Source organism: Chinchilla lanigera, unplaced genomic scaffold (genome assembly GCF_000276665.1).
Source record: "Chinchilla lanigera isolate Chin_1 unplaced genomic scaffold, ChiLan1.0 scaffold00012, whole genome shotgun sequence".
In the NCBI taxonomy this organism is placed as follows: domain Eukaryota; kingdom Metazoa; phylum Chordata; class Mammalia; order Rodentia; family Chinchillidae; genus Chinchilla; species Chinchilla lanigera.
The window spans coordinates 30,319,697-30,346,871 of NW_004955413.1; the positions used below are offsets into that span (position 1 = coordinate 30,319,697).

The 27,175-nt window shown below is 50.5% G+C and overlaps 1 protein-coding gene across 6 annotated transcripts in view; it reads left to right on the top strand.

The window, feature by feature from the left end:
* Ppara (peroxisome proliferator-activated receptor alpha) overlaps positions 1-27,175 on the top strand; it is a 59,683-nt gene that overhangs the window by 13,134 nt on the left and 19,374 nt on the right. For 4 of the 6 annotated variants that reach the window (XM_005379499.1, XM_005379498.1, XM_005379496.2 and 1 more), the window contains exons 3-4: positions 20,485-20,731; positions 25,085-25,245. In XM_005379499.1, coding sequence (XP_005379556.1) covers positions 20,524-20,731; positions 25,085-25,245 — 369 coding nt within the window. In that variant the 5' untranslated portion in view covers positions 20,485-20,523. The other 2 variants (XM_013511380.1, XM_005379500.2) reach the window with 2 other exon arrangements.

Consider the following 27,175-nt stretch of genomic DNA (forward strand, 5'->3'; position numbering starts at 1 on the left):
TATATACCCAGGGATAAATTTTAAGAAGATAGGCAAGACCTCAGAGATCTGATGACATTATTGGGAGAAAGGAAGTACACTCAAAGTGAACAGATGGGTGTACCGTGTTCGTGGAAAGAACAACTCAGGATTAGGACTGCATCTGTTGTTGTCTTTTAATACTTGTCTTCAACGTTGATACCCACACCCAGCATAGGTAGCTGTCCCTGGCTGTGTCTGATTGCACAGAGCTGGGTGCAGACAGCTTCAGTGGCCCAGAAAGCCCCAAGTGCTCCGATCCACAAGGTCTCAGGGACACCCAGGACTGCATAGCAGAAAGCGCCATGCTTTTCTAAACCTCTTATTGCTCTTCCCTTTGTGTTTGCATTACTCTTGACTTCTTTAGGAGAGGGTTTGTCCTGTGGTGCGCTCTGTCCTTTAGACCCCGCCAGTGTCACCCTTCCACCCCTCCCCTGCAGGTCTCTTTCATAGGGTCAATTGTGCACCCATGTTAGGTTCACTTGGTCAGTATTTATTGAACACCTTCCTTGTGTGGGAGAAGAGGGGAACTGATGAGAATTCAGGTCAAGATGCTGTAGACCGGGTCACAGAAAGGCGTCCACGAGTGCTTGCGAGCAGAGCTGTGGTGACTGGGGAGAGGACGGGGTCCTCCTGCCCAGGGCAGCCAGCGGCTTCAAGGAGTGGGCACAGTTGAGCTCCCCAGCAGAGTGCGGGAGCAGGAGGGGCTCCAGGCAGAAGACAGGGCTAGATGTGGTGCTGGAGAGTGTGAAGGGGCCTGGCAGAAGCTGAGTCGTTTACTTTGGCCAGAAGACAGGGTTTGCACTGGGGAAATAAAGAGATGTGCTCCAACACCATCAAATATTTATTGAGCTCTGCCTCTGCAAGGCCTGGTTCAGAGCATGAGGGATTCATCAGGAAGCAAACATAAAATCCCAGTGCTTATGAGGACGAACCAGACCCCATGCAGCGACCCAGTTGGTCCTCCGTGCATGCAGTGGGAAGAGCAGGTGGTACCCTGCACGGGGTCAGTGAGAGCACAGCGGGCGTCCCAGCGGCCTCAGGCAGAGGAAGAGCCATGTGGCTCAGGTGAGACAGAAAGCACTGCGGAGCTGACATGGGGCCAGGGAGCGTCCCGGCAGAGCAGGCAGCCGGCCAGGCCTACAGGAGGGGACGGGCAAGTGTGGCTGGCTGGAGGAATGTCCCAGAGAACATGAGGTCCCCGGAGTGAGGTGGCAGCAGGTCACTGTGGAGCCTCCAGGGCCACCGTGAGGACTCTGGTTTGTGCTCTACGTGAGGGCAGCAGGGGCTGGGTGTGCTGGGGCCTCCGAGCTGGGACACGCTGTGATTTAGCTGCCAAAGGCTCCCTCTGGCTGCGGTCCGGCCAAGGCTGAGGGCAGGTTGCTTATGGGGCTAAGGGAGAGCAAGGCGTGACCCAGTGCTCTAGGAGGACAAGGGTTGCAAGTTGGAGCTCAGCCCAGGCAACTTAGCAAGACCCTGTCTCAAAAATATTAAAAAGGGGCCCAGGGATACAGCTCAGCGGCACAAGCGCCTGCCTGGCAAGTGCAAAGTCCTGAGTTTGATTCCTGGTACCAAAAAAAAAAAAAAAAAGGTAAAAAAATATATATTAAAAAGGGCTGATTATATAGCTCATTGCAGAGGCCCTGGGTTCAATCCCTAGTACCACCAAGAAAGGAAGGGAGGGAGGGAAGAAGGAAGGAAGAAAGGAAGGAAGGAAGGAAGGAAGGAAGGAAGTAGAAAAAGGCTACGGGTGCTTATAGAGGGCCTGGAGGGGCTCACGGGGGAGGGCACTCCAGCCTCCAGCATGTGGGGACAGGGAGACCCTGACTTTAGGCCCAGCCAGCCACCGGCAATTGCGTGGCCTGGATGCCACCTGACCTTGGTCCGTTTCCCAACCTGCAAACCCAGGTACTTGGAGCTCCTGCATTTGGCCCCAAGCTGTCCCCTCTCACGGAACCCAGAAACACAACTTGGCCCTCCAAATCCCCAGCACTGGGCCTCATGAACAAACCCTTCGTGGTACCCGGTTTTTCTTGATCTTTTGCAGAGCTTTACTTTATAGCAGAAAATTCCATTTTTTCCCCTTAAACAGATCTCTTGTTCCCTGGTGTTTTTGTCACTTTAAGTTCATTCACTGTGGCCTCCTTAGAACAGCCTGGGCCCCGCACCGTGATTGAAGCCGGCGTTGGGCTCACAGCTGCAAACATGGGGTGAGTGTTTAGCTTGCGCAGAGCCAATCGGATGGGCGTCCTGGGCAGACCTGGTGGCCCTGCTTTTCGTGGTCTTATCTGCAGCTGGACAGAATGACTGTGCTTTAGGTCTCTTGCACCTGTCGTGTTGAACAGGAATGGGAGCTGTGAGGCCTGGGAACCGCTCATTCCAAAGAGAGAACCTGGCAGGCACTTCCAGCTGGCCAGTGGGCAGACCAGGCCTGCAGGTGGCAGGGAGGCAGGGAGCCTGTTGAAGAAGCCGGCTTCGGAATTGGACTTGAGGTCTCTTGAGTCAGAAGCTGTCACAAGTGTGGATTCTTAGAACTGTGTTAAGCCGGAGGTGGTGGTGCTCGCCTATAATCCCAGCACTTGGCAGGCTGAGGCAGAAGGATCGCCACAAGTTCAAGGCCAGCCTGGGCTACACAGTGAGATCAAGGCCAGCCTAAAATGCACAGTGAAACCCAGTCTCAAAAAAAAAAAAAAAAAAAAAAAAAAGGCATTGGGAGGTGTGGATTCTTCTATGCAGATTGCTACTGAGAGATACGTTACAACAGTAAGTACTAAAGCAGTTCCTCTAATCTCCTTTAAAATCGAAGAGAGCTAGATGTAGTATTACTTAAAAATGTCATTGCCATACAAGACAAAGAAAGGCTAGAGAGATGCTTCACGTGAAAACAGAAATGACCACAAGATGTGATACCTGATCCAAGCCTGGGTCTTGGTGTGGAGGGAAGAAGCACCACCAAGGACTCAATTGGGTTAACTTGCAAATTACGGCTGCGAATGATAGGTTAAGAGTTGCGTCTTTGGTGAGTTAACCGAATTAAGTGTGCTGCGATGTGTAAGTTCGTAGCCCACAGACAGCTCAGTGTCCAGAGGAGGGGGCAGTAATGCCCCCGGGCACATGCACACACATCCATATACAGTGTTCCTCGTGCTCTTCCTTTGTGCAGCCTTTTTTTGTGTCTTTTTGAGACAGGGTCTCACTACACAGTTCAGGCTGGCCTCCAATGTGCAGCAGTCCTCCTGCCTCAGCCTCCCCAGTACTGGGATTACAATTGGGCAGCCTTTAGGGTCTGGCTTTTTTGATGCAGTACAATTCCCACTGGAGCCCCAGCGTTTGCGCCCTGGTCCTGGCTGAGCTGTGTTCTGTGCAGGGTGGGGTTCTGGCTCTTTCCAGAGTGCAGTTGGGGTTATTATCAGTTGAGCTGCTATGAACATTTCTGTAGCAGGTTTTTTTCTTCCCAACAGCCCTGTTGAGATGCAGTTTACACACCATACAACACTGACTTAGAGTGTACAATTCCATGCCTTTTAATAGACTCACAAGGTTGTATAACTGTTGCACAAACTAATTTTAGAACGTTTTTGTTGCTCCCCAGGAAAGCCCTTACCCTCTTAGAATTCATGCTTCATTCCTCCAGCCTCCCCAGCCCCAGTCCTAGGCCACCACTAATCTCCCTGTCTAATTTACATACTGTGTGCATTTCTTGTGAATGGAGTCAGGGAAAACATGGTCTTTTGTGATTTCCTTCTGCCTGCCACTTAGCATAACTTTTCCAAGGATCACGCACACTGTAATGTGTGCCCGTACTTCGTTTTTATGGCAGAAGCATCCCGTGGTGTGAGTAGGCTACATTTCATTGAACTGGTTTTCAGTTGGGAGAGAGTTGGCTTTTATTTTTTGACTACTGTGGATCATGTTGCTGTGATTGTTCATACACGTTTTTGTGTGGATGGTGCTTATACTTCTCTGAGAGTAGAGCTGCCAGCTTATCTGTTTTAAGGTTCATGTCTAGATGTCCCCGCAAAGCCTCATGAAGTCCTGGGGCGGGCTTCTAGAGTTTTTGACTGACTCATGATCCAGTGTTGGGATTATGGGTGTGAGCGCTACACCCACCCTGGGGCATGTAGCCTGCATGCAATGTAAGGGAGGGAAAGAGGCTTGCCCTCTGCTGCTCCTCCCTTTTGCTCTTGTTGTTTCTGCTGTTTTCCTCTGCCATAAACTGTTGCCCTCTGCCATGTGCCACTCTGCCTTGGAGCCAGCCAGGTATGGACTGAAACCTCCAAAAACGGTGAGCTCAATAAACCTTTCCTTCCTTAATTCTGAGCGTCAGGTATTTTGTCTCAGCAATGAGAGAAAAGTAACCAGGACAGAATTCGTTGCCAGAGAAGTGGTGTCATTGCTGTGACTGTACCTGACCATGTGGTTCAAAAACCTTTGGGAATGGCTTGTGGGAAGCATTTGGAAAGGTTCGGAGATGTTGCCAGAAAGAGTAGAGATGGAACGCCTTTGGCTGTTCTGTATGGGAGATTCTGGTCAGAGCTCAGAAGACCAGAAGGCTGATAGAAATCCTGCCAGTAATGACCAGATTCAGGAGCTTTCTGCTGGGAAGAAGGACTACATTGGTTGTTGGACTCCAGAGGATGGGTGTTATGGCTTGGCAGAAAGTTTGTCTGCATTTTGCTCATGCCCAGAGACTTTGCCTGAGACTGAGATTAAGGGCAATGGACTAATTAATCTGGCAGAAGAAATTTCAAGGCAGTTAAATGTTGGGGCTGTGGCATGGCTATTGTTGGGGGCTTTTAGCCAGATTTATGTTGAGAATCTAGAGCAAAGAGCCTAGTAGGATGATTTAAAATGTTGTGAATTTGGCCACAAACTCACAAAATCTCCAGTAAAGCTATGGACTGCAAAGATAGAGCAGAGGAGATCTTGATTGCTGAGAAGGGACAGGAGAATATAAAAGATAGCGTGAGGGCATCACAAGAAATAAGTGTCCATGTTTTGCAGCCTCAGAATTGCAAAAGTGAAAGACTTTGCTTTGAGGAGAAAACTGCAGGGCACCATGTTCAAGAATGGCAGTGGTGGCTGCACCAGGTTCCACAGTGGCAGCAGCATAGAGAATTTCTTCCTCTGAATCAGGTTCAAAGTGCCCAGTGATCCAGGCACTTGACCTGTAAGCCAAGAGAGAAGAAAACCTAGGTACTGCTCCCCCTGGCAGCAGACCTTGGCATCACCCACATGGCGCTGGTTTTAGGTACATGCAGAATGCAAGAGTTCTGAGGTTAAGGCTTCTACCTAGATTTCAGAAGAAGTGGCTGGGAGGCCAGACAGTGTGCCCTTGAGAGGGCAGTATATGAAGCTGTGAGGGTAAAACCAAAGTCGCAGTGGAGACCCCAGAAGTTTGAAGAAGTCAGGCACGTGGATTGTCTAAGGAAAACTGCAAGGAGGGAGCAAAGCAGGCCTCAGAGAGAAGCCACGAGTGCTGCAACCACCAGAAGAGCCATAATAGGCAGAGCCACGTGGAGCTCACAATTTGCCACAGATTGCCTCAAATGTTGTATGTGGAACTACAGGATTTAATGTTTGCCCTGCTGGATTTTGGACTTGCCTTGATCCCATGCTTTGTATACCCATTTGTAACTTTTGGGAATGGTAATGTTTATCTCGCGCCATTGAATGTTGGAAGTGTTTAACTTTCTTTTCATTTGTACAGGGGCTCACAGCTAAGAGTTTGCCTTATATCTCAGAGGAGACTTGGGACTTGGACTTTTCATCAGTGCTAAAACTGTTAGGACTTTGGCAACCCTGGGAGATGAACTAAAATGCCTTTTGGGTAGGGATGTGCATGAGTTTTTTGGGGACCAGGGGTGGAATGTTAGGTTTGTGTGTAGATGTCTGTCGAAGTCCTCATGCATTCATGGGGCGGGCTTCTAGAGTTTTAGACTGACTCATGGTCCAATGCTGGGATTATGGGTGTGAGCACTACACCCACCCTAGGGCGGGTAGTTTGCATACAATATAAGGGAGGGAAAGAGGCTTTCTCTCTGCTGCTCCTCCTTTTTGCTCTTGTTGCTTTTGCTGTTTTCCTTGGCCATAAACAGTTGCCCTCCTCCGTGTGCCACTCTGCCTTGGGGCCGGCCAGCTGCAGACTGAAACTTCTACAAACTGTGAGCAAAATAAACTTTCCTTCCTTAGTTTTGGGCATTGGGTATTTTGTCTCAGCAACGAGACGAGAGTAACCAAGACATCTGCTAACTGTGTTAAGAACTGCCAGGATGTGTTCCGAAAGGCTACACCTTTAACAGCCCACTGGCAGCAAGTGAGGTTTCCAGTTTGTCTCCAGCTTGGCCAGCACTCCTTGGAGTCTCTTTTTGATTATAGCCACTTCAGTAGAGGTGCGAAGTGGCATCTCCTTGCGGTTTTAGTTTTCGTTTCCCTGTTGATCCTTGGAACTTTTTCATTTGCCTGTGGACCATTTCTATATCTTCTCTGGAGAAATATCTACTCCAATCCTTGGCTCATTTTTTAAAGTTGAGGCGGTAGGGGTTGGGGGAATCTGTCTTTTTAAAAACATTTGCATTCTAAGAGCCTTTAAATATATTCTGGTTATGGCTCCTGCCAGACACATGATTTGAAAATATTTTCTCCCCTGTATTAGTTGCTTTTGCACTTTCTTACACAAATGTTTCAAATTTTGATGTCCAAGTGATTTTTTTTTTACTTCAGATAATTGCGTTTTTGGTGTGTGTACAGGTTTTCATGTAAACATAGGTTTTGTTTTTTATTTCCCTGGGCTAAATGTCTAAGAGTGCACTTGTTTGGTCCTCTGGTTGTGGCACATTTAATTTTATAACTACCTGCCAAGCCACTTTGCAGGTCACACCCCTGCTGGCAGTGTCACCTGGCCCTTCTGTTGTGTACCTCACGGCCTCTGATGCTGGTTTGTATCTCAGCCACTCCGCTCGCGTGTCTTGCTGTCTGACTTGCATTTCCCGGGTGGCCGATGACGTGAGCATCTTTTCATGTCTTTGTCTGGCATCTGAACATCCTCTTGTGTAAAACATTTCTACATGCCTCTTGCCTATTTTCTGATTGGATTGTTTGGGTTTTTTTGTTGTTCAATTTTGAAAGTTCTGTATATATATGAGATACTTGTCCCTTTTCATATATGCAGTTTGTAAACATTTTCAACCAAACTGTAGCTCGTCTTTTCATTCTTTCATATTTTTGTTTGTTTGTTTGCATGTTTTATGGAGGGAGCATTTTTAATCTTGATGAGGTTCATTTATCAGTCTTTCCTTGTGCGGATCATACTGTTAGTATTAAGCCCAAGAGCTCTGTATTTAGCCTTATATCTTAAAGACTTTCTCATTTTTGCCCTAACAGCCTTAAGTTTTACATCTCAGTCTGCGATCCAGTTTGAATTCTTGTATAAGATGTGGAGACTTTTTATTGTGTTTCTGAACAGCTGGTTGCTCTAGCACCATTTGCTAAAAAAGCTGTCCTTACACTAAACTGCTCTTGCAAAGTCAGCTGGGCACATTTGTGGGGGTCCATTTCAGGGTCTTCTTGTCTGATTTCCATAGTCCAAGAGAAGGAACTGGGGGCTGGAGGGACCAAAATGTCTGCATTTCCCCAGGGAGAGCATAAGAGAACTATCCACAGAGGACTTGGAAGTAGTCAGAGCACCTTTGGTATCTGCAGGTGAGCAGAGCTGCTGGAGGCCAAGCGAAGAACCATCTGAGAGGCCTGGAGCGAATGGTGCCTGGCACACACACTGGAATAGTGCCCAGCCCACACCGGCCCAGGGCCAGTGCCCAAGCCCACCTGCCACGCTGCATACCCTCATACTTCAGGGGAAACTGGAGCCCCCAGGAGACCTGGCCTCACTCGTGAAAAAGAAGCACACTCAACTCCACGCTGTTGGGATTGATCCTGCCTGATCTGAGAATTAAAATACAAAAGGATCAGAATGTTTCCAAGTCATTTAACTGTGTCCGAGAATGAGGCTCAAGAATATTTGGAGAAATACAAAACTACCCAGCACCGAACACAGTACCTTGTACCTTGTGAAAGATTGCCGAGGGTGCCATGGAGCAGGAAAAGGGGGCCCAGGGTAGGGGAAATCAAGGAGTTGAGGCTGACACAGAGCTGGCAGCCCCTGGGTTTAGCAGAAAAGCCCACTCCAGTAGTCTTGACGGTAAGTCAAGCAGAGACATGGAAGGGACCATAGAACGAAAAGTGCAAATTAGCTTCTGCAGTGAAAACTACAGTGGACAAGATGGAAGCCCAATTAGACACTGCAGAAAATATAGTGAATGTGTGGTATAGCATATTTAAAGTGAAACACAGAGAGAAAAAAGAATTTTTTAAAAATGAAGGAGGCAGTAGTAAACCATGGAATAACTTGAAGCAGGCTAATGTCTGTTTAATTGGATACCCTGGGGACAAAGGAAGATGGTCAGAAAAAAGAAGTGGAGAAGGAACAGGGTCGGTTTTCCGGAAAGGTTTAATAATCCTAAACGTTTATAATCCTAGGAACAGAGCTTTTAAAATACGTGCTAGAACTACAAGGAGAAATAAGCAAATACACAGTTGTAGTCAGATTCAGAGAACAAATTCAGGTCATATCAGCAAGGACATGGAGTGTGTGAACCAGGCGACGATATAATTTGCTTTTATGTCATACAGATCACTCCATCCAACAACAGCGTTATTTTTTCAAGTGCATACAGGAAATTTACCAGTGTAGACTACGTTCTGAGCCATAAAATAAATCTCAATAAGTTTAAATAGATTCAAGTCATATAATATAGGTTCTTTGACTGTGATGGAATTATCGTAACAAGCATAATATTTAAAGTCATCAAATACTATGCCTATGTTACTGATTTTAATTCAGCAACTGAAGTCATCAAATATTTGGAAACTTAAGTGACACAATTCAAATGACCCATGGATCAACAAAGAAATCAGAAAGGGAATTAGAAAATATTTTGAACCAGATAAAAATAAAAACAGCATGTCAAAGTGTGTTGAGGGGGTAAGGAAGTGTTTAGGCGGAGACACAGCACTAAACACCTACATTAAGAAAAAAACCTCAATCCAATGACCTTAAGAAACTAGAAAAAGATAAGCAAATCAACCCCAATATAAGCAGTAAGTAAAGAAATAAAGATCAGAGTGCAAATAAAAGATTAAAGTATGAGAAAAACAGTAGAGAGAAATCAATGGAAAATAACGCTGGTTCTTTAAAAAGATAAAAATGGACAAACCTCTTGCTTGGCTGGTCCAGACCCCTCTAAAAAAAAGACTGAAATCGCCAACATCTGACACAAGAAAAGTGACTGTCACTGTGGATTGTATAAATGGTGATAGGAGATGGAACACTCGACACATTCATGCTTATAAGTTGGACAAAGCTGATGAAAAGGACTGTTGAAATATGCAGACCCTGAAAATTAAATTCAGGAAGGAATAGATCACCTGACTAACCCTAAGTCTATTAAAGATTTTATTAAAATCTATTGCACAAAGAAATCCTAGGCTCAGGTGGCCTCATATTCCACCAAATATTTAAGGAAGAAATAATACTGGCCCTACACACTCTTCCAAAAAATTCAAGTTGGAGGAAGCGTCCCACTTCATTCTGTTAAGCTATCACTGATCCATCAGTAAAATTAGACAAAGGTAGTCCAGTAGAAGAAAACTGAAAGACCAATATCCCCTGTGTACCTAGAGACAAAAATTCTGAAGAAAGTTTTAGGACGTGAATTCAACAATTTGTAAAAAGAATGTAACCTGTGGGATTGACCCCAGAAATGCAAGACTAGATAACAGCCAAAAATTATAACTCAGTAGGTATGATGATGGTGCTATAATCCCAGCATTCTGGGAGGCTGACACAGGAGAACTGCATTTTTTTTTGAGCCCAGCCTGAGTAACTGCGAAACCCTGTCTCAAAAAATAAAAAATAAATAAATTTCTTTAAAAAGCTGGGTAGCTTAGTACAAAAGCCCTGGGTTCAGTCCCTCCCACACATACACACTTGATTGTAAGTGACCATATTAACAGGATGAGGGGGCTGGGGATTTAGCTCAGCGGCAAAAGCGCCTGCCTGGCAAGCGCAAGGTCATGAGTTCGGTTCCCGGTACTGGAGAAAAACCAAAAAAAAAAAAAAAAAAAAACAGGATGAATCCTACATTTGTTACTAATATGTAAAAGTCTATTTTTGGGCAAAAATCCAAAGGCAGTTTGCTTGGCAGGAAGGACAGTCTTTTCAACAAATGGTGCCAGTATCCTTGGTTGTCCGTATGCCCCAAATTAACTTTGACCCATACCTCACACCAGATAACAGTTCATCTAAAACAGATCATAGATATGAGTATAGAATCTAAAACTATAGAACTTACAGAAGAAAACACAGGAGAAAACCTGTGTGACCTTGGGTTGGCAAAGACGCTATAGATATACACTGATAGCACCATCCATAAAAGAAAAAAATTGGTAAATTGGACATCATCAAAACTAAAAATGGCTCTTCAAAACACAATTTTAGGTGAATGAAAATACAAGTTACAGACCTGAAAGAAATCTGCGTAAAGCATGAACTTGATAGAAGAATTGTATCCAGAGTACAGAAAGAATCTCAAAAAACTCCTAGAAGAAAATCACCCACTTTTAAAAGTGGACAGAAGGTTTGAACAGACTTCACCGAAGCAGATACATGGATAACAGAGAAGCACATGAAAGGTTTTGACCCCTTTGATCATCAGAGTGACACAAGTGCCACCTAGACCCCCCACCCCATGTCCTTTAGCTGTCCTGGGGGCCATGCGATACCATGCACATGCGCACGTGCACACACACACACACACACACACACACACACACACACACACAGTAATGGCAAGAACTGGGGGGACCATGCCAAGTGTGGCCCGACGCGCAGGAACTGGGATTTCTCTAACCATGGGGAAGAGACACAGCAATGCAAACACATCGGGAAACAAGTTGATGTTACTTTAAAAGTTGAACAGACCCCAGGCACATGCTACAGGAACCCACTCTTCCAAGAGAAAGGAAGGCTGTGCTCACACAGAGCCTGGCCCACAGGCATCCATGGCGGACTTCTGGGGCTAGCAAAGCTCAGGAGCAGCTCAGCAGGCTGTCAGCAGATTGTCAGATCACAGTTATTCATTCACTGGAATATGACTTTGAAATTAAAAAGAAACGAACTGTTAACATGCCCTATAACATAGATGAATCTTGGAATAGGTAAACCAAGTGAGAGAAACTAGGATCTGCCAGCCATTGTGGTGCACATCTGTACTCCCAGCTGCTTGGGAGGCTGAGGCAGGAGGATCACTCTTTCAAGGCCAGGTTGAGCAACTTAGCAAAAATTTAAATTTTTAAAAAATTTATACAAGGGCTGAGGATATAGCTCACTGGTAGAGGGCTTGCCTAGCATGTGTGAGGCCCTGGGTTCAGTCACCAGTAAAACACACATACACAGGAGGGAGGGAAGGAATAGAAATGTCAAACAAGCACACTACTCTTTAGTGAGAGAAAGTAGCCCTGGAGATGGGGGCCTAGAGGGCAAAGGGCATGAGGACCATTTTGGGGTGACAGGTTTTTTGCTGTCTTGATTGTGACAGTGGCACCCTAGGTCTATACATGTGTCACAGCCCATCGTATCTCCACACTTTAAATGTGTGCAGCTCACGGTGTGCCAGTTATATGTCAGCAAAGCAGTTTTTTTAAATGAAAAGAAAATAAAAGATGGGCTCCTAAAAGGCACTGTGACCTCAGCTGGAGGGGCCTCTCCTGAGGGTCCAGACTCACGTGGCACCTGTGGTAACGCCTACAGAGGGAAATGACTCCGTGTGCTGCGTGAGCAGACAGAAGAGTCCCCACTAACCACCCGTTCCGTCTTTCATTTTGTCGTTCAGCTTCCAGCCTGAGCTGTACAAACAAATTGGGGTTTCTTCTCATCTTTAAACTTAGCTAAAAACTCTAATAAAGAATTGTATTCTCTCAGTGGAACATTTGCCCTTTTTGTTCTTTCCTTCTTCCTTTCTGTGTGTGTGTGTGTGTGTGTGTGTGTGTGTGTGTGTATTGCTGAGGATTGAACCCAGGGCTTTTGCACTGAGCTACATCCCCAGCCCTTTTCATTTTTATTTTTTACTTTGAGATAACGTCTCACTAAATTGCCCAGGCTGGGTTCAAACTTGCAATCCTCCTGCCTCAGCCTCCCAGAGTGCTGGGATTGGAAAAACAACCTTCAGGTTATGCAGAAACTAGATCATCAAATCTCTGAGCCATTGGTAGTTGGTTATAAAAGCTGAGAAATAGCACTGAGAGACTGCATGATCCCGCAGAGCAGACGCAGAAGCTAGAGGCAGCTGCCCCAATGTCCTGTGACCCCAGCATGTTATTATGATGTACTTCAGTGTCCTTATCTGTAAAGCTAACGCAATAGCAGTGCCTGTCTCGTGGAGCTGGGTAGGGATGGCAGGAGGTAACAGAAGTTAGGTGCTTTACGACAACGCCTGGTACTAGATAAGGTCTCGGAAGGATTAGCTGCCGTCGCCACCCACCGCCCCTCTGATTTATAGCAGTGTCGTGTCTAGAGGCCGGCGATGGTGGCCCATGGCCGGTCCGGCTGCCGGGCCTGTAAAACTATAAACATTCAGAGCCAAGGAGGCGCGGCAACCCCTGCCAGGGCACTGGGAGCTAGAGGTCTAGACGCGGGGCCGCGAGCTGAGTCTACCTCTGATACCACGCTTGCCGATGGCCCCGCCAAGGGGCAGCACCAGGAGCCTGCAAGGGTGCGGTGGACACAGCGCCCCTGCACCTGCCGGACGCATCCTCTGACCTGTGGGTACGACTGGAGGGCATTTCCTTCAGCGTTTGGAAGGTATTGACGTATTTTTTGCTTCCCGTGTTGGTGAGAAATCTGAAAGTGTTCTGATGTTTGTCCCCAGGCCCAGAAGCTGCTTTCCCCCCTCTGAGGGCGGATGGGGGGACTTTGCTCGGAATACTGTGATTTGGGAGGTTCAGGCCTGGACTGGTCCTCTCACTTCTCCCTCTTCTTGCAGGTTCTGTCTGTCTTGGCACTCTGTTTTTAGTGAAGTTATGGGATTTCTTTTTTTTTTATTTTTCAGTAGTGGTGATCAAATCCGGAGTACGTACCACTGAGCTACATCCCTAGCCCTAGTGGTTCCCGCAGTGTAATGGTTATCACGTTCGCTTCACACATCCCCAGCCCTTTTTATTTTTCTGTTTTGAGACAAGATCTTGCTTGGTTGCCCAGGTTGACCTCAAACTTGTAAACCTCCCGCCTCGGCCTCCTGGGAGCCTGAGATTACAGCATGTGGCGCCACACCTGGCGAGTTTACAGCCTTTATCTTCCAAACTGCCTGTTGAGTTTGCGATCACGTTCTTATTGCTGGGGAGCTTTCTGTTCTCGAAATGTTCCTCTTCGCAGCATGCGCCTCTTGTTCCTGAGCGCGGTTCCCTGCGCTGCACGTGGGAAATGGGGCCCCGGGAGTCCTGGTGGCTGGCCGGTAGTTCCCCTCTGTCTGGGCCACATGTTCAGAACTCACCTGCCCAGGCAAAATACAGTGTCTTTGGCTTGATCTGAAATCTCAAGAAGAAAGTTCAGGGAGCAAGGTCTAAAAATGGACCCATATCTTTATCAACTTGCGGAAACCATAAAAGAAGATTAACCTTTAGAATGTAGACTATGCCAGAAGTGATTCCCTCTCTACGCAGTTGATCCTGCTTGGTCCCCAGTGAGTTCTTCCCTGGAAGATAAAGACACAGCAGAAGGACTGTCCTTTCCCTCGCACCCCGTGTCGCACTCCTGCTCGGCGCTCGGGATGGTCAGTGTGGGCTCGTGCTCGTGACCGGATGCCAATGCCACCCTGCTGGAGGGATCTGCTTCCTGCTGTGCCACTTGGCCTAATGTGAAGTCCCTCCCATGCCCCGGGCCTGTCCTCAGTCATTGTAGGGTCCGAATAGTACAGCTCTTTTCCACCCTACCTGCCTGTCCAGTCCACTCAGCTCCAAGCGTGTGGGCCAGGCAGGTAGAAAGAGGAGCTCTATCGAGTGGGGGGGGGCAGGGATCACCGTGAGGGAGGCATAGGGTGGCACCTGTGCCCATAGCCCCACAGATGGCCGGATGACTCACCACATAGCTGACCGTGCTGGACACTGAATTCCATTATGGGCCCCTGAGTTCCCAAGGCCCCAGCTCCAGGTCCATGTCCTCCACAGGTGCAGCGACAGCTCTGGGAACCTCAGAAGTCAGCGCCGTCAGCCTTGCTGTGACTTCTCAGGAGAGGGACAGGTGGCCAGGCGCAGTAGCCTGCACCTGTCATCTTGACTTCGTGGGAGGCTAAGGCGGGAAGACCCCACCTAGGCATCTTGATGAGACTCTGTCTCCAAATAAAATAAAAAAGGCTGCTGGGGCAGCTCGGGGGCTGGACGCTTGCTGAGCAAGCACGAGGCACTGGGTTCCATTTCCAGTGCTGAAAACAAAGAAAGTGAAAAGAGGGGACAGGCTCATAGGGGCTGAGCCTGAGCCTCCTTCGGACGCCTTAAGCCCTGGTTTAACTGAGCCTGGCCTCTCCTGCCTCCTGCTGTGCTGTCTCTCCCCAAAGCTGTCCTCCTCTTTATTTTCTGGATGTCACGGATATCTCCCCCATAGTCACCTAAGCCAGAGCACACGTCCGTCCTGGCTCTGTCCTGTGTCCCGGGCGATGCCAGCTCCTCACCTCGCTGCCTCCTGGTCACTTCCTGCTCCCAGACGTCGCCCCATCTCTGGCCAGGGTGGTGACGATGGTCCCTAAGGAGCTGGGCTGCACTGGTCTTGGGTCCTTGGAACCACCCTGCCCTGCTCCCAGGATGTCCCCGTGTGGGGCTCCCGCACCAGCTCCTGCCTCCCAGCCTCTCAGCCCCTTGACTGTGGCCTTGAGGGTGGAGTCCAGACCGTGGAGCTCCGTGCTGGGCTCCTGACCCTCCTGCCTCCCTCCGAGGGGCCGTAGCACTTCCTGTGTTAGAGCAGCCCGGCTCACAGACGCTGTGCGGCTCCTCTGTCCGCAGGGAGAGTCGAGCTCCCACCCTTGGATCTGGGCTTGTTCTGCCACGTGCTTTGGCTCACGGCACTGGCGAAGGGACGCCACTTAACTCACAGGCAGGGCCTAACCCGAGAGGCCTTGTGCTTTCCACACTCGCCCACAGGGGGCACAGCTGCCATCCCAATAAACCCGGTCCCCACGGTGTGGGTGGAGACCACGTGGTGGCATAGGCCCAGCCAGCACCAGCCGCCAGTGCATGACGAGGCTGTCTGGGACCCAGCCAGCCCCCGGGGGAGCTGCCGCATGACGGTGGCTCTGTGCACCATCCCATGAGCAGAGGGCCCATCTTGCAGGGCCCAGCCCAACCGCTGACCCGCAGAACAGGGAGCAAACAGAATGGATGTGGGCGAAACCCATTAAGCTTGGGATCGTTCATACCTCTGTCTCATGTAACTGCTGTGGCTCTGAGAGTGGACTCTAGCCATTCGCAGCCACTTTATCCAGTGGTGATTGAGGCCATAGGTGCAGTGGTGCTGTGTGCCCTCTTCCTGAGCAGCCTTTACCCTCGTTCCTGTAGAGTTTTCCTGCTGACCTTCAAGTTGCCACCAAGGCTTCGTCTTGGGTGTCCCTTCCTTTGGGGACTTCCGCCCTCCAGGACCCGTTGTGTGGCACACTCAGTTGTAGCCGTGGCACGGCCGTCTGTCCCTGTCTGTCACTCGGTCACTGAACGCTTATCTACGCTGTGGTCTCCTCTCTCCGTACAGGGTTAAATCCTCTGAGCCGTGAAAACAGACTTCATTTCTGGTTGACTTTTGATTCTCATGGCAGGGTTCTCAGCTTACTCAAATGTGATTACAGCAGACGCAAAATGTGTCTGAACATGCAGCTTTTCTTGCATTATTTTGACAGCACCATCCCCAAAGGAGGGGTGACATTTAGAAACACTTAACTACACACTTGCAGAAAATTTTAAAAAGCGCTGGGTTTGAAATGGAATCAGCACATCCCGAGTCTACAGTAGATAGCAGGGACCTGTGGCAAAGCCGGGAGGCGCTGTCCCGGGAAATGTGGGGACGTCACACTCGTCCCGCACCTTGAAGGCAGAGGCTGGGATCTGCCTCTCCTGTACTGCGCTGGGCTGGCCAGTGCTTTTGATTACAGAATGTCAAGTTTAGTGCTGTCGGGATGCTTGGGAAAGATCTGGACGTCTCTAGCTAAACTCCGGGACTGTGCAAACTGTCGGCCTTGTGTTCAGTCTGATGTACTACATGCACACCTGGTCCTGGCTTCTTCACCGCAGTTTCCCGGCTGCCCTGCTTTGAACATGGGGGCACAGCCTGCACTGTGCTGACCGTCTTCGGGGGTAATGATTAATCTGCTTCCAAGAACCTTGGTACCAGGTGAAGGTACAGAGAACGTCGTAGCTTTTGTTGTTTGTTTACTCTGAAATGTCAGATCCTAGTGAGGCAAAGACTTCTAAGTATTAAATCTAATATCCACAAAGCTCGACAGAGTCAGATGAGGGAGTGAATCAGAGCTCGGGGGGAAAGAGGAAGACCCAGCCGCTGGTCGCTGTCTTGCTCCCTTGGGAAGCCCTGTCTTTTGTGGTTAAGCCCCTCCCTGCCTGAAGGGTCCTGCTGTGTTGTATGTCATTCCAGAAAACACTTAGCAAGTGCCTTGTAGGTCCAGGAAACTCGACAATAACTCAGGGATGTGAGGGTGCGTTAGATGCAGCAGGTACCTTCGCCTCCCCTTGGCCTTCTTTTATCCCATCCAAATGACAAAACTTCTTGTTTTTGGTTTTTGTTTCACACTGGGGTCTTGCCGGGGTCTTGCCGTGTTGGCCAGGCCATCTTCCCAGTAATGATTCTCCCGCCTCAGCCTCCTGGGTAGCCAGGACTACAACGCATGCTGGTGCACCCAGTCTTAATGAAGCGTCTTGTTCTATGCAGCACCTTATCGGGGAGCTTCTCACGTTCTCCATCTGTTGCTGCTAGGGTAGAATCAGACATAATCCGTGTACCTCTTTACCACCCGTCTCTGTCTTTAATGAGTAGCTACTATGTGCCAGGCCCCATGGCCAGGCTGGTGGCATGCAGTGCCCTCGCCCCACAGAGGCGACTGCTTAGGACGGGGGTGGCACACAGTGGCCCCACAGTGCTCTCTGCCCTGTTGTGGCATTGCTGCCTGCCCCTGGCTGTTGTGTAGTGCTTCAGTTTTTTTGTACTGTGCTTTAATTTTTGTTTCCTTTCGTGCTTTTTTAGTCCCTGCGATGATTTTATTTCTCTCTGCAAACTTCTGGTGGTTCTCCCTTGCAGAACCCCTGACTTCTGTTCCAGATGTTCATTCCATCTTCGTTGTCTTTGGACACGCCGCGTGGCTGTTTTGCCACTTGGGTGACGCAGGCTGCAGCTGCTCTCGCAGATGGTCGCCCGGTTACTCGGGTGCGGGTGGCTCGCCAGTGCCTGTGCTGTGCTGAGCCCCACGGGTGGCTCCTGACCCCCCCCACCACTGCAGGGGCTGTCCCGGAAGTATGTGCGGGGACCGGGCAAACACAGTCTTCGTGAGCTCGCAGCCTCTGGGTGCCAGGCAGGGCCCTTCTCGGCCTCCAGGGTTAGGCACTCACTTTGCCTCCTTTGCCAGTCTCACATCTAAGCGCTGCAGGCAGGGACGGTGCCCGGCCCTGGGCAGGCTTCGTGAGTGTGTGTGTTTCTTTTTAAATTACTGTTCAAAGCTTTTGAACTCCCCTGCTTTGTAGTTCCCACAGGGATGTTTTCATTGATCAGTGTTCTAAGACCTAAAGACCAAGTCCCGAGCCAGATGGGAGGGAGCCGCAGCCAGGGGGAGCCTGTGTTTTCCTCCTCATCCCTCCGGGCATGTGAGGCACAGGGCACCGGAACCGCCCGGCCGGGTTGTGCTCTCCAGGAAGCAGGCAGCGGCGGCCCCGCGGCACTACCCGAGGTGGTAGGGACTGCGTGTGGCATTTCTTCTCCTGACCGAAGGCTGCAGCGGTGGGGGAGCCCCATGCCAGCTCATGCTGGGAACCTCGGGTGTCCTATTGGGGGTGGGCCCTGTGACCCCGCTGTCTCTCTGGGGGACGGTTCAAAGGGGGAAGCGCTTGTCTGCTGCGGTGGATGCAGAAGGGCTTGATCCCACGATCTCTGTGGGAACCGGCCAGAGTTCAAGCTGCGATTGCCTCACTCTGTGTGCGGATTTTATCTCGTTCAGCTTTAACGGCAAGGCCCGTGTTTCTCAAAGTAAATCTCAGTTATTCTTTAAAAGGAGACGGAAGGCTGAAAATCAAACGCTAAGATTTCAAAACTTTCCAACCCCCTGGAGGTACCATCCAGGAGACCAGCATCGCCCCATGAGGTGCTCCAGCTGGGGGGAGAACACTGGTGGGTGTGGGAGGCTGCTGTGGCAACAAGGACACTGCAGGAATAACAGGAGGTGGCCACAGCCCGGGCCGTTCAGGGATGAACTTTATGGCCAATATTGTGAGTTAATGACTGTGGCTTTGAACTTTTTGTACTTAAATAGCTTAAGGAATGTTTATTGCCGCATGCTCTTGTTTACCCTTCGCGGTCTTCCTTGGACATAATGCAGCAGGGCTGGGGTGGCATGGCAGAGGCGTGTTTAGCCTGCTCCGGGCCTGGGTCCCAGCCCCAGCAACTCCCTGTACCCCCGGGAGACAAGAACACATGGATCTGCAGCTCGATCGTGCGCATAGATGATAGAGAAAGCCTTCTGGAGCCTACAATAGGTTCACGATTCTCCATCGTTTTTGCCTGTGTGTTATTGGTGCGTATGGGAATTTGCCAGAATTCCAAGCAGGAGATGTGAATTTCACGGAAGTGTGTGAATCTGTCCCATTTTCCACTGCTTGGGGAAGCGGGCACACCCCTTCGTCCGCAGTCAGAGCTGTGGTTTACAGTAAGCAAACCTGGGGTGTAACTGTCCCGCACAGGTGTGTTCCGCAGGGGAATGTTTGCTGCGGAAAGTGTCCTTCACCCCGCCAGACTTACCGGCACACTGTGGTCATGACAGGCCCAGAGCTGCCTCTCACTGAGCCCAAACCCAGGCCACACGTGCCTCCTCTGACCCCCTCTGAGGACAGCGGCAGGTTTGACCAGGGCCAGATGGGAAAACAGTGCAAAAGCTTAACATTGGACTGGTCTCCCTCCCTGGAGTACTGATGAGCCAGGGCTTAGGGAGGTGACAGGAAGCAGGACTGCAGAAAGGTAGCAATGGGAAGGGAAGTCCCTGCAGGGCACCTGGCAGAGATGCCTAGGGGAAACTGTGACATGGTGGTACTGGGTGGGACTAGCTCCCCATGGGGCAGGACAGTGCCAGCCACAATCAATTGAGGATGAGTTCCGAAAGTCTGGAGCCGTGCTGAGGAGACTGGGCCTTGTCTGGTGTTCACAGGAAGTGGTTTGCGATGGTCGCGCAGGAGTGTAGTGTAGGCCAACGCGGGAAGTTCCGCCATTTTGTCCTTATATCCATGTGGGAGAGGTTCTCTCATTCGCTAGTTGTCTTATTTCAGACTACCCACGGGAGTGACCTTCATGGGCACAAGTGGGCTTTCAGGGTGAATGGTATGCACCATGCTGGCCAACAACTTGGGCCTCCTCTCTCTGGTCCCCAGCCTGAAGCTACCAGCCTCCCTGCTGTCACTAGGATGTTCCAGTATCCCTAGTGCTTGGTGTTCTTTTCTCTAGAACATTCGGGCACAGGACTCCTACAGCTCGCTGAGGCCTCATCCCGGGAGCCTCTTCTGGTCCCCAGTCAGCAGGACCTCTGTATAAAACACCTACTACTCATCGTTCCTGCCTGTGTCGTGTCGTCCCCACCGGAGAGCCCGTCTTATATTGCCTTCTTTGTTCTCCGTTTGTGCCCCCACTAGAAGTGGTGCTCTGTGACCTCAAGGCCTCTGCTTTTGTGCGTGACTGTGGCTCAGCACCTCGCGTGCTGTGGTGGGGTGAGGCCTCAGTCAGGAGAATGCATCGTTTCAGGTGCATAAGGTTTGGCCCCTTACATTTTTTTGTTGCTTAAAGATTCTTTATTTTCTGCCAGGCATGATGGCGCACACCTGTAATCACAGCACTCTGGGAGGCTGAGGCAGAACGCTTCCAAGCTTGAACCCAGCTTGGGCAACTCAGTGAGACCCAGAAGCCCTGGGTTCAATCCCTTGTGCTGAAAAAAAATAATCATTTTCCTAGTGTACGTCCAAGAGTCATTGTTTAGAAAAGGTGGTCAGCAATATTACTGTTCCTCCTCGGGATTCAGGCGTGTCTTCCACGATACATGATGTTGCCCATTAAGAACAGAGACGTGTGCCATTACTTAGCTGCCGGTTTCACCCCTGGCTTCTTTCCTCCCGCAGGTTGGAGCTCAGTGGTTGGACTGGCTCCACCACGCCAACATGGTGGACATGGAAAGCCCCCTGTGTCCCCTGTCCCCCTTGGAGGCTGAAGACCTGGAGAGCCCACTGTCCGAGTACTTCCTCCAAGAAATGGGAGCCATCCAGGACATTCCGCAGTCCCTCAGCGAGGACAGCTCCGGGAGCTTCGGTTTCGCGGAATACCAGTATTTAGGAAGCGGGCCCGGCTCCGATGGATCGGTCATCACGGGTGAGTGTGCCACGTCCCGGAAAGGTCATCTCGAAGCGATTTCCTCAGGGGAAATATGAAGCCACACAGTTCTGCAAAGAAATCTCGACGTGAAAGTGTCGAGGGTGCTGCATGGGACCCTGAGGCTCGTATCTGTTGGGGTCCCTTCCCGTAACGTCATGTACGGGGCAGATGACACCTGACGCTCAACCGAGGAAGGCGGCTGTGTGCATTTCGTTAATGCGGAGACTCCTACTGTCACAAAAAGAACTCCTTTTTGATCCAGAAATTCATATTAACCATCTCCCTACTTCTGACGTCACATGAAAACCCGTAACCTCGAGCCAGGTGTGGCAGCACTCTGGGACGATCACAAGTTCAAACCTAATCTGGGCAACTTACCAAGACCCTGCCTCAACATTCAGAAAACAGTAAAAGGTGGGAGGGGCAGCTGGGCATACAGTTCAGTGCAAAGGCCCCGGGTTCCAGCCCCGGTACCACAAAAGAAAAATAAAAACCACATGGCAGAAGTAAGATGTGGCACCTGCTCAGTTAACCCGCAGGATCGTGGGTGAGATGGTGGCTCCTGTCATCTTTCTAGGCCCCACCGAAGGCAGCCAGGGCCCGGGCATCCCCTGCACCTCCAGGGAAGTGGGCGTTGGGTGGGAGTGGAGGGCTTGGGACCGGCCGGGAGAGCACCCTACAGGTGGCCAACCGGGGTGCCAGGGAAATACGGAGGGAAGGGTCCCCACAACGCCTCTCGCCCTGGCTCTCGGCTCAGAGCGTGTTTCGCCCTCACTGTCTTCTCTCTCTCATCCCCGTTCTCAGACCACTTTAGTGGCCACACATACACGTGCTGAGGGTGGAATCGTCTCACAAGTGTTCAGCTCTTGCTTTGTGTCGCTGTGGCTGGCTAATTTAAGAGATGAGATTAAGACGACCTCCCGGGTGTAAGTTAGACCTTCCATCGAAGTTGTGCCAAAGGCTTGTGTGGAGGGGCTGTGTGAACTGTCCTGAGTCACTGTGGCTTTTTCCTCCTACTTTCTCTTCTCTTCAAGTATGACATCTACTTGACATACGGTAAACTGCATGCATTTAAAGTATACGAGCTGATGTAAACACACACACACTCGCACACACACACACAGACATACACACGCCTGTAAAACCTTTGTCGCAATCAAGGCGGTGACCCTATCCATCACCCACAGGTTTCCTGGGCTCCTTTGCAGTTCCTCTTCCTCCACCCGCTTCTATCTGCAGCCAGTGTGAGGAGTGACATCTTCCCAGCGTCATCTTCTGATCCATGAGCACAGCAGTCTCCCCCCTGAGTGAGGTCTGTGCCATTTCTCTCCACACTTTATAGTTTCTAGCGTACAAGGGTTTCACACAAGGCCTCTGGCAGTCCTCCCGTACTTCACAAGTGCCGAGTTCCTCTTTTTTCCTCCCTCTCCTCGTTCTCCTCTTCCTGTTCTTCTTCCTCCGTCTTGTTTCCCTCCACCTTCATGTCAGAGAGTTTGTATTGCCAGTTCTTCAAGTGTGCTGATGTTTCCTTCTGCAGAGTCATCCATCTGGAGCATTTTCCACATCAGGCACTGTAGTTTCTACCAGTAGAATTATGACTCAATTCTTTTTTTTACCGTCATCTCTACCTAACACGTCCAGTCTTTCCTGTAGCATTTGAACGTCTGGAACATGATCAGAGTAACTCCTTTTACTGGCTTGGCTCAGATTATGTCATTTCTGTCATTTCTGGGTCCCTTTTAGCTCACTGATTCTTTTTCTCATCATGGGCCATATTTTTCTGACTCTTTTGATGTCTTGTAATTTTTTATTGGACGCCACAGACTGTGAAGTTTGTTGGATGCTGGAAGTTCTGTGTCCCTATAACCATCCCTGAGCCTTGTTCTGGGGTGCAGTTCTGTTCCTTGGGAAATGTTTGATCCTCTTAGGGTTCATTTTGAAGCCCTGCTAGATGGGCCCAAAGCAGCCTTTGTTTCCGAGGTAATTTTGCCTGCTGCTGAGTGCTGGCCTGAGGCCGCCTAGGTTCTGGGTGTCCCCGGGAGGAGGTCCCACAGGATCACGTGAGCCCCATGAGGGCTGATGTTTTTCTTTCAGGTTGCTGTGGAGGGTCACGTCCTCTCAGCTCTCAGCCGGGAGGCAGAGGCATGCATGTGTGTATACTAACACGCAGGCGTGTGCACACACACCTGCGGATCTCTCACGTGCAGCCATCTGCCGTGTTAAGCTAAGCATAAGTTCACACCCCTCCTTGTCCTGTCTGTGACCTTGACTCCAGCAGTGAGGAGCCCCCTCCCCCGTCACCTGCACGGCAGCAAAAGTTACTCACTGGGACTCGGGTGGGAAGAGTTTTATCCTCCCGGCTCCCTCTGCCTGGCAGACCTCGCAGACCGGCCTTGCCAAGCTTGCTGGCAGTGCCTCCCCGCGGGGTGCTTCCTTGTAGTTGTACCACAGTTAGACGGTTTTGTCACCTGCCCTCAATCCTGGGGTCCTCCAACCTGTTTTTGTTTTATTTGCACCCACTCAGGGTCACTCTAGCTGTCACATTCCTCACGGTTTGACACCCATGGCACCACAAGTCCACAGTTAGGTTTTCATAGGAAGAGCAGCTCAGAAGCCCTGCGCCTCCCAGTACAACCCCATCCGCAGCTCTACCCCAGCAACCACCCCCCTGCCGTCGACCCCCCACCCCCGTCTTCCTGCCATAGCTGTGGTGTTGCCTCGTCCAGAATGCCACGTGTTAGGGTGAGATGGAAAAGGTGCCCCCGGAATTCTCATGTGCCTGGAAGGTGACCAGAGCGCGGGCGCTGTACGCATCAGAGGGTTGATCTGCTGTGAGGTCCTGGCTCACCGTGCAGCTGGGAGCGGGACCCTGGTCAGAACAGGCAGGACTCGCGGGCCTGTGGCCTGGACGGGCGTGTCCCCTCCCTGGCTGCTCTCTTTGCTAGCTGCTTGCTGGCCGCCGTGATTGGGCACTGTTTCCAGGCCAGGCCCCCCGCCCCCCGCACCATTTCACCGTGGAGCCGCCGACCATGGACTGAAGCATGAGCCAAAGTAAGCCCGTGCTCCTTTAACTTGTGGGTGTTGGGTGCTGTGTCTGGCAATGGGACGGTGACGAAGGCGCCTCACATCTGGTTCACGGGGTGTGGATCCTTTCGGTCTGGCTTTCGCACATGACAGACCGTATGCACTTAGGGTGAATCCGTCTTTCCAAAGCTTGATGCCTCACTGCTTTTTACAGTGAATGATGTTCTGGGAAGTGGCTGCACCACAGTGTGTTACCCGATTAAGAATAAAACTGCAACACGTGCATCCGTGGGGTTTCTATGGACATCACTCTCCAGATCGGTTGCCCTAAGTGCTGTGCCTATCGCTTTGTGAGAAACTGCCAAGCGGACTGGGGATATAGCTCAGTGGTACAGCACCTTCCTGGCAAGTGCAAGGTCCTGAGTTCAATTCCCAGTACCCTCCCCGCCAAAAAAGAGAGAAAAAAAGAAACGGCCAAGCTGTCCCAGAAGTGGCTGTCACGCTCTGTGTTCCCATGGTGGTTGGGCATCCTCTAGCTCTGTGTCCTCACTAGCATTCTCGGCTGTCAGATTTCTTTAAAAACATGAATAGGTGTGTCATGGCGCACCATCAGCTTTAATTCACAAGTTCCCAAGGGAAGAGACATCAGGCGTTGCTCCACGCACTCTTCACCCGCAGTCCATCTTCATCGAGGAAGGGTCTGCTCAGATCTTCTGCCCATTTTTAATTGTGCTGTTTGTTTCCTGTTTTAAGGCTCCTTTGTGTAGATTGGATATAAGTCTTATCACCTGGATTTTGTGAAATATTTTCTCCCAGTCTCTGGTTTGTCTTTTCATTTTCTTAACAGAAGTTTAGGACACTCATAAATTCCAACATATTCCACCACCACCGCCCCACCGTGGAAGGCGCTGCAGGTGTTGCCTGCATGAATTTCTCACTGTGTTTTGGTGCTGTTTACTGGGTGAGCAGCTGCAGATCAGGAAGGAAGGAAGGGAGGGACCTAGCACATTCTGTGTGGGGCGTGGGGAACAGAACATGGGGCGGGGGACCAGGTAGGGGTCCCCTGATTCACTGCTCTGCTGAGATGGGTGCGGCTCGGCCGGCAAGGACAAAAGCAGATGTGCTTGAGGGGGCTGGCACCGTGGCCGCCATGGGGGACAGGAGGTCATGGCCTGGCATAGGGACAGCAGCTGGCTCAGGACCGGACCCGTCCCCTGGCTTAGGCTGCGTCTGAGCACCTCCCGTGCCAACTCAGTCCCCAAAGACCTGGTAAGTCACGGGCTCGTGATGCCCCAGATCTCCATGGAGATGTCCTCTCTCCCACAGACACCCTGTCACCGGCTTCCAGTCCCTGCTCTATCAGTTACCCCGTGGTCCCGGGCGGTGTGGACGAGCCTCCCAGTGGCGCCCTGAACATTGAGTGCAGGATCTGTGGGGACAAGGCCTCGGGCTACCACTACGGGGTCCACGCGTGTGAAGGCTGCAAGGTACTGGCCCCGGTGGTGGGGGTGAGGTCAGCACCGCGGCTTCTGTCTACATAAAGGTGTGAATGGGCGCTGACCCGGGCAGGCTCTCTTCAGGGATCCTAGAGCAGTTGCGCTCTGCTTTGTGAATAGCTGAGCAGTATCCAGAATCGAAGCGGCCCCAGTGAGAGTGTCCGCCTTCACTCATACAAGGTAGAGTTCTGACCCACGCACCACTCACTGACTTGGCAGGACCCTGACCCTGTGTGCCAGGGATGAGCTGGTGCCAGAGAGGTCAGCATCTTACTTAGGGTCACAGAGTGCCTAGTCTACACCCAGCTGCTGCCTGTGGCCCCAGCCGTCCCTCCCTGCACGCCACCCCCCAGCTACAGCCCCCTGCACCCGCATGTACAGCCAGCCCTGGACAGGGATGAGCAGGGCCAGGAGGAGGTGGTGGAGACCCCGGGGTCTAGTAGCTGCCTGGATCCATGGCCCTTGCAAGAGGACCTGGTCCTGCCACCCCCTGAAGATCTCCTGCAGTCACGTGACAGCCTCATGTGTGTCACTGAGACACACAGCATGGGAGCTCTAGAAGTCCAACTCCATTTGGTCAGAGGTCCCTTCCTGTGCACACTGGAGCGTTCACTGACCTGGAAACGCTGCAGCCTTACGCCTGTGTTCTCAGAATGTGGGTGCGCTGCCCCTGCCAGGCCTGGCCTCAGAGGCGGGTCCCCGAGATGGGGACGGAGGCCTCCCCTTCCATCCCCAAGAAATAGCTGAGCCATCCCCACGAGACTTGCCGCATTGGACAGGCACAGACGTGACTTCACACGTGTGTGACGGGACCCACATCCGTGTCTCTGCTGCCGAGCAGCCCCGACTTAAATTCGTCATCCTGCTGGCTTGAACCACCGGCGGCACCTCTGATAAAGCAGGCAGCACTTTGGCTGCATTAAAGCCACACATTCTCATGTTTTGTGCCCGGTCAGCCACCTTGATGTATAAAATGTTTTTAAAAAATTCACGAAGATGAATTTCTTTTAGTTTGATGGAATAAATGTGTTGATTACTGTGATAATTTTAATTGGTCTGAATAGTATTAATATTTATATTTGGGCAGTAATTACTCAAGTAACTAAATAGACTCCATCTATTGATAGACTTTTTATTAATTTTATTATAAAAAGGTAGATAAAAGTGATTAGCTCCGTTTGTACCAGCAGTGGTTCAAGCGCCTTATGGGAACTACCGTGTACCGCTTGCTGGTGGGTCAAGCCGGTAGGAATGCGTTCAAAGCAAAAACAAGAAAAGGACCCAAAGCCAAAATAAACTCCTTTCCAACTGTCCCAACCACCGACCTCAGAGCAGCTGCTTGTAATGCGGCCTTTCCTCTCGGGCGTGATTCGGTCCTTGCTCTGACTTTTTATGGGCTTCGGGGAGAGCTGTTTCTCCCAGGTACTGTACACAAAGCAAGAAAATTACAAGTATTTGGTTTCCTTCTTTTTTGTTTGTTTGTTTTGTTTTTTGTTTTTGTTTTTGTTTTTTTGTCTTTTTGAGACAGGGTCTCCCTATGCAGTTCAGGCTGGCCTTGAGCTCACTTTGTAACCCAGGCTGGTCTTGAACTCACAACGATCCTCCTGCTTCAGCCTCCCGAGTGCTGGGATTACAGGCATGTGCCATCACGCCCGATTATCATTTTTTTTTTCCTTTTAGAAAGTTAATATTCTCTTAGAAAAATTCCTACAAAGGTGTGAGTCTGACACATGGCTCTATCACCCAAGAGGGGCGGGACAGTGACATTGGGGTCCACCGGGCAGAGCTGAGTGACCTTGAAGTCTCCCACTATGGTCTCCCCAGTCAGACAGGGATGTTTGGAAATCACTTTGAATTCTGTCTTTGCGCATTGGTTTTTAATGTGTATATGTTACATACATATAATGTGAATATATGTTAT